At 46.6% G+C, this 7,924-nt stretch overlaps 1 protein-coding gene across 1 annotated transcript in view; it reads left to right on the plus strand.

Moving 5' to 3' along the window:
- Nucleotides 1–7,209, plus strand: part of suox (sulfite oxidase) — a 32,617-nt gene extending 25,408 nt beyond the window's left edge. Inside the window, exon 5 of the mRNA XM_084316206.1 lies at nt 2,826–7,209. Within this exon, the coding sequence (XP_084172332.1) occupies nt 2,826–4,052 (1,227 nt within the window). The 3' untranslated portion in view covers nt 4,053–7,209. The remainder of the gene's footprint in view (nt 1–2,825) is intronic.
- Nucleotides 7,210–7,924: the final 715 nt, after the last annotated feature.

A 7,924-nucleotide genomic window follows, 5' to 3' on the forward strand; every position in this document is an offset into this window, starting at 1 on the left:
GATGTCTGTGCTGTGAGTGCTTTTGATGGTTGTTGCATAGTGTTATTGTTCGTTGAGCAACCTGATGGCCTGGGGATAGAAGCTTCTTCTGAGTCTTTCTGTGCTTGCCATGAGACTCCGGTATCGCTTGCCTGACCGCAGCAGTTCAAAGAGGCAGTTGTTTGGGTGGCTGGAGTCTTTGATAATTATCTTAGCCTTACCCATGCACCGCTTGTTGTAAATGTTCTGGAGAGTGGGAAGCCCCCCTCCAATTGTGCGTTCGGCTGAACGGGCCACTCTCTGTAGTCTGCTGCGGTCTTGTGCGGTGCTATTCCCAAACCAGGAGGTGATATTGCCAGTCAGGATGCTCTCTATTGTGCATGAGTAGAAGTTCTTAAGGATCTTCTGACTTACTTGGAACTTCCTTAGGCGCCTGAGGAAGTAGAGGCGTTGCTGTGCCTTCTTCACAACACTGTCAATGTGTGTGGTCCATGTCAAGTCCTCGGATATGTGGACTCCTAGGTACTTGAAACTGTTCACTCTCTCAACTGGTGCCCCGTCGATGCTGAGGGGGCTGTAGTCCCTGACCCCCGACCTCCTGAAGTCCACAATCATCTCTTTTGTTTTGCTGACATTCAGGGAGAGGCAGTTCTCCTGACACCACTGCGACAGATTCTCTACCTCTTCCAGGTAGGCCCTCTCGTCATTGGCAGAGATCAGGCCCACCACTACTGTGTCATCAGCAAATTTGATGATTGTGTTGTTGTTCCGCTGTGCCACACAGTCATGTGTGTACAGGGAGTAGAGGAGGGGACTCAGAACACAGCCCTGGGGGGCCCCTATGTTGAGCGTGATGGATGAGGAGGTGCAGTTGCCTGCTCTTACCACCTGGGGTCTACCCGTCAGGAAGTCCAAGACCCACTAGCAGAGGTCATAGTTCAATCCCAGGTCCCTGAGCTTGGCTATGAGTTTGGAGGGGACTATGGTATTGAATGCTGAGCTGTAGTCGATGAACAGCATTCTCACATAGTTCCTCTGCCTCTTGTCCAGGTGTGATGCTGCTGTGTGCAGCACATGGGCTATGGCGTCCTCCGTGGACCTGTTGGGGCGGTATGCAAATTGCAGGGGGACCAGGTTGATGGGGAGGGAGGAGCAGATGTAGCCCTTCACTAGCTTCTCAAAGCACTTCATGGCTATGGAGGTGAGAGCTACAGGGCGGTAGTCGTTGAGGCAAGCGGGCATAGATCTTTTGGGTACAGGGATGATGGTGGACTTCTTCAGACAGGTGGGGATGACAGCCTGTTCCAAGGACAGGTTAAATATGTCAGTGAATACCGGGGCCAGTTGGTCGGCACAGACTTTTAGGACGCGGCCGGGGATGCCGTCCGGTCCTGCTGCCTTCCTGATATTCACTTTCTTAAAGGTCCTCCTCACCTCATGTTCTGTTATTCTGAACACTGATTTGGGTAAATTCTAATTGTGGTAGAGGGGATTGTTTCTTGCTGTGTGTAACTTGCAAGAGGGTGGGTGATTTGCAGTTAAATGCATACAAATACGTCCTTTTTAACACTGGAACTTCCAGTTCTAAGAATATATTGATAACGTAATTATTTTATAAGCTGTTTTCATACGTTTCGCCCACCTCTCTACACAATTATAGCCCTGATTTGCCCACCAACAGCCTTTTGGAGATTGCTGACAAACGGAGCCCCAGATCAGACGCAACTCTGTGTTCGCTCGGCGTGTGCGCGTCAACGCTCGATCGCTATGCGTGTAAATTGTTCCGAGACGCGACCTGAATGACTCGCTGATGTGTCGCAGACGCCCAGCAGATCTCTAGCATGTTAAATATCTGGCCCGTGACGGGGACGAGCAGTGAGCGGAGTACAGCCAACAAGAGACACGAGAGATTCTGCTGTGACATTGAACTAGTGAGGGACTGCAAACACAATGTAAAAGCTGTGCTTCGTGCTGCTCATACCATCTGTAAAGTCATGTGGTGTGTAGGCTGTTTTAGGAGCCATTTTATTTGTATTTGCAGGCTAGTTGAGGTGCAGAGGACGAAAATAATCAGTCTATAGGTCAGTTAAAAATGCATGACAGGCCACAGGTAAGATCGATTTGACGTCAATTTCAGCCTGATCGGGCCTTGTTCTCATAGCCATCCACCCGGTCAGCGTATCTTGTTGCAAGAATGCCGTTATTGGTAATCAATAATCAGAAACGACTCCCCCCCCCCCCCCCCCTCCCCCTTTCATGCATCCATGGTGGAACATGATACCGATCATATGCATTTTGATTTTTAACTCTAGCTTGTGTAGGGCCGAAACGCCCGATTTAACGTTATTAGCTTAGCGCCCTATAACTAGCTTTGCAGGAATTACCCGACCATTCCGATATAACGTTCATATTCACGACGCTATAAAACGGGAACGTATTGATGAGAAATTATTTCTTTATGGCATATTGAAGGGAAGGTTTATACTGTCTATTGACAATGACAATGGACACATAGCAATAATATAAAATATTGATTTAGCTCTACAAACAACCTCACGCACAGTGAAATGTGTAAAAGTGTAATGAAAAGCTGGCCTCCTAGAGTGGGCCCCGTCTAATCCCAATGACCCCGAATGTGTTAATGTATGCTGTCCCCTGTTCAAATAAAGTTTAAACTGAAACTATTTAAAAAATAATTTTAAAGGCAAGTGGGATGATCTGGTGGGATTCCACCCTCGGCCAGTAGGGGTACATGTGGTGGGTCTTGACCACGACCCCGTCTCTGGACACGCCTTGTGTTAAACCCTTCTAGCCTAGTAAGGATGATGATGTTGTTGTTGTTCCAGGTCGGCGAGCTGAGTGAAGAGGACCAGAAGAAACAGCTGCGCGTGAAGACCAGCGACCCCTACTCCACCGACCCCGAGCGCCACCCGGCGCTGCACGTCAACAGCCTCAAGCCCTTCAACGCCGAGCCGCCGCCCCAGCTCCTCTCCGACAGCTTCATCACCCCCTCCGCCCTCTTCTTCAAGAGGAACCACCTGCCCGTGCCGCAGGTGGACCCGGCCGCGTACCGCCTGCAGGTGGAGGGTCTCCCGGGGGGCGTCCTGACCCTGTCTCTGGACGAGCTGAAGACGCGCTTCCCCAAGCACACCGTCACCGCCACCCTGCAGTGCGCCGGCAACCGCCGCTCCGAGATGAACCAGGTGAAGCAGGTGAAGGGGCTCAACTGGGGCATCGCGGCCATCAGCAACGCCACGTGGGGCGGCGCCAGGTTGCGCGACGTCCTGCTGGCGGCCGGCTACGCCCCGGAGGTGGCCCGGCAGGCGAGGCACGTGCAGTTCGAAGGGCTGGACAAGGACGTGACGGGCACCACCTACGGGGCATCCATCCCCCTGAACAAGGCCGTGAGCGAGGACGGCGACGTGCTGCTGGCCTACGAGATGAACGGCGAGCCCCTCCCCGCGGACCACGGCTACCCGGTGCGGGCGGTGGTGCCGGGGACGGTGGGCGCGCGCAACGTGAAGTGGCTGGGCAAGGTGATCGTGAGCGAGGCGGAGAGCTCCAGCCACTGGCAGCAGAACGACTACAAGGGCTTCTCGCCCACCACGGACTGGGACACGGTGGACTTCAAGTCGGCCCCCGCCATCCAGGAGCTGCCCGTCCAGTCGGCCATCACCCAGCCGGCCGAGGGCGCCGTGGTGGACCGCAGCGCGGAGGAGGTGACGGTGAAGGGCTACGCCTGGAGCGGCGGCGGCCGCGAGGTGGTGCGGGTGGACGTGTCCCTGGACGGCGGGAAGACGTGGCACGTGGCTGAGCTGAGGGGCGGCGAGGAGGAGAAGGAGCCGCAGCCCGCGCCCCCGCCGGGCCAAGCGTGGGCCTGGAAGCTGTGGGAGCTGACGGCGCCCCTTCCCCCCGAGGCTCGGGAGCTTGAGATCACCTGCAAGGCGGTGGACAACAGCTACAACATGCAGCCCGACTCGGTGGCGCCCATCTGGAACCTGAGGGGCGTCCTGAGTAATGCCTGGCACAGGGTGAAGGTGAAGATCAGAGAGGATGAGGAGGAGGACGAATAGACTCTGTGGTCGCCGGGCTCCCTTTCCGGAATTCAGAGGGATTTATGTCTTAATTAACACACGCCGTGAACGGTCCGTTTGTGGAACGTTCAGTGCCTCAGTCGACCTCCGTAGGGAAAGTGGTAGATAGTGGGCGTGGCCTGGCGATAAATAAAGAGCCCTTTTCACGTAAAGGCAACATTGCCATTTTGACGCCTGGAGACTTGAGAAATTGAGCCTTTATTTGCACACAGCCAAGGTTGGGCTGCAGGACATAATGCAATAATGTCGCTTGTCAGGTTGGAAAGAATCTAACAAGATAAGAGGGACAGATTAATCAACCCTATCAAGGAACCGTTAATCCTTATCAAACCAAAACATAATGTAACCAGGTCATCTGGTGGTTAGACTATTGGAAGTTCATTTTAGAGGTAGAATGATTGGTTCGCACTCACAGGTATGTACAGTATGTGTATTTATTTGACCATAAATGGTCGCTGAAGTTTTTTTGAATGAAGAGCTCTTTTTCCACTGCCACTCGTTCTACTGAAAAATAGTAAGTTTGTTTAACAAATTAGACTTAGAGTATTAATTTCCGCAACACTGCATTATTTATTGGACGCAACATAACGGATACATGTCAAATACTCATTAAATAATCAAGCCTCGTCCTAGAACACAAAACTCAAGTTCAAGTTGGCTTCCTCATTTCTACAACAAACTACTATATTATTTTATTTAATCCGTTTTCTCCAGTATGCAATATTTTTTGTATGGGTTATGTAATCCACAGAAATGATTTTCAGCCATGCAATTTCCTGACTTGCGTTTTGGTTCCCCTTCTAAAGTGTTCACACCCTGTGAGTCAATAAAGACTCCTGGGTCAATGGGTAATCTGCAGCACAGCCGGACTGCTGTGTCCTTATAACATGTACAGGTTTAAGAGGTAAAGTGCCAGACAGCACCACAACCCCCCCTCCTCGAGAATTTAGCTTTGCATATGATGGCCCAAGGTGGCACTGAAGGCGGTGGGATCAAATCCTGCTTAGGGCCCAATAAAAGCTTTGGCCGGCCCTGGGTGCCGAGTTACCAATCAGCCAAATTACCATCTCAAGGAAAGTGGCCTTTTTGTGATTAGATTTTTTATTTTTTTTTACTAACTTTAAACAATTTTGAGACATATCAACATTAAATATACACACATTAGTATCATTACAAAGATAGGAAGCTAGAGATCGCTTGCAAAGCTGTCTGCGACTCTGCAATTTTAGCCAACTTGCAATCTTTCAGATGACCACTTTCAGAATGTACAATCCTCTCTTCATCATCTTTTCAACCATATCCTTTCTGGACTTACTGTGATGGAAAGGTTCACCTCAAACTAAGGCATCATTCTATGATTCTGAGTAACTTACTGTCACGTTAGGGTGGTTGTCTGGGGCTTTGAAAATATGTAGGTGATTCACCGGTAGAAGTGTCTTTTGGTTCCAAAGGGCCACACGTTAGAAACCAAAACAGATATGTTTTCAGATGACCATGTGAGTCAGAACAGAAACTCCCCTCGGATACGGATAGTCAAATAAACAAAAAAGGCTTTAAAGTACAATGTTTCTAAATGACCATAACCACAATGAAATTATACAGTTGAAAAAGAACTCCAGCTCCTGAATCAGTTAATTCGCTACAGTTAAATGTATAGAATACAGGTACTGACATGAATACAAAAAGAAAAATAATAATAATTATGCTCATGTAAAAATATTTTTTAAAAGTTATATCGCCATATTTTTCCAGACCAATGAGCTCTTGAACATTATTCAATATCCCTTGAAAGTTCTAAGTCTTAATTAAATGGGTCATTCCATAATTAACATTTGGCGCCCCCCAGAGGCACTGTGGCCCCATTACACTTTACTGACATGTGGCGGCTAAACCGGAGACTCGGAGGTATTCTGAAGCTGTACATGATTTGTTTACATTTTGTCCTGTTTGTAAACATCAAAGCAAAATGGACTTGTTTCTTTGGTATCTGAAATTTGCCAGCAGATTGTTTGTACCGTATATACTTAATATTATGATTGACATATTGTATTGTATTTTTTTGCTATTGTAACATAAAAGGGCATAGATGTAACATGTATCGATCAACTACTTATTAGGAAGCATTTGTCATAACTTGCTAAAGTAATTAAAAAACAGAAGCTCTTGTTTCAGTGGCAACGAATGGCGTTTATTCCCCTCTCACATAATGTGCGTTCTATTTACTAAGAATTGGACGATTCTCGTGTGGTGAGTCAAAATAGGAATGTCCAGGCTGTTGGTCAAAATAGGAATGTGTTTTTTAGTCAACTTGCTTGGACAAAAATGTATTTATTTGGAACATTGTTTGCTGTCCCCGCCCCAAAGAAGAATGCTGAAATAAATGTTTAATTGCAATGTTTCACCCAGTTACAGTTGCACGCTGGTTAGGAAAGCAGCCTCTGCCACACAGCTCGGACCCTTCCTATAATAACTCTGTAGCTTGGATACTAAAGAGAAATAAAAACCTCAATAATAATAATAACTTTATTTGTATAGCACTTTTCATACAGAAGTTGCAGTTCAAAATGCTTCACAACAGTAAAAAATACAGGCACAAGCGAGCATAAAAAAGATAGAGAGGTAGCAAGGTAAGGTAAATCACAGTGTTTCACATTAATCCTCTTTTGATGGTGGGTTCTCGTGTTTTTGAGCCCCGCGCTTCGGCTCTGCTTGGTAATTGATGTGACTCATTAGTGAACTAGGACAGATCTTAAAGAGTTGTCGTGGAACTTCTAGGAAATGAGTGCTGCTGCTATTCTTTTGATAATTAATTGAAGGATGTTGTAGATCATGGCTATGACGATGTTTATTCTCATTCACCATATTATTGTTGATTGATTGATTGAATAACTGTTTGTTTTGTATGGTCATGGTTAGTCATGAAGCCTTTTTATGGGTAGGCCTACTGCTGATGTTGATGACTGTTCATACTCGGATTCGCAAGATTATGGTTGATTGATTAATTGATTGATTGATGCTCTTTTATAGTAGGCATGTCTGGTCATTGGACAACTTTGACATTTGTCTCGTCATGTATACTATGTATACTAACTGCTTTGCTACAAACATATTTTCCTTTGAGGATGAATAAAATATCTTATCAATCTACAGGTGTGCTGAAGTCTTGAGTAGTTGTGTCCTGAGCAGTTTTAATGTTTCTAAAAAGTGTTTTTTAAATAAAAGGTTATGTCATTCACACACACACACACAGACAATGTGTCAGAATCCCAGATGTTGTAAATCTTTTAGTGCAAAGTGTAGACATTACACATGTTATCTAAATATTGTTTGTTACAGCTTGTATCGGCCATATTACCATCAAAGCTGCCATGTCCTGTACCATTTTTAAAAGGTCTTCATTTGAGTGGGGAATAGATCATGTTAGAAGGAGGTTACAACAACCAGAACACCCAACAACATTACAACCAGAACATCTCAACATTACAACCAGAACACCTCAACATTACAACCAGAACACCCAACAACATTACAACAAGAACACCTCAACATTACAACCAGAACATCTCAACATTACAACCAGAACACCTCAACATTACAACCAGAACACCCAACAACATTACAACAAGAACACCTCAACATTACAACCAGAACACAACATTACAACCAGAACACCTCAACATTACAACCAGAACACAACATTACAACCAGAACACCTCAACATTACAACCAGAACACCTCATTACAACCAGAACACCTCAACATTACAACTAGAACACAACATTACAACCAGAACACCTCAACATTACAACCAGAACACCTCAACATTACAACCAGAACACCACAACATTACA

Source organism: Notolepis coatsorum, assembly GCF_963971535.1.
Source record: "Notolepis coatsorum genome assembly, chromosome: 6".
Classification (NCBI taxonomy): Eukaryota; Metazoa; Chordata; class Actinopteri; order Aulopiformes; family Paralepididae; genus Notolepis; species Notolepis coatsorum.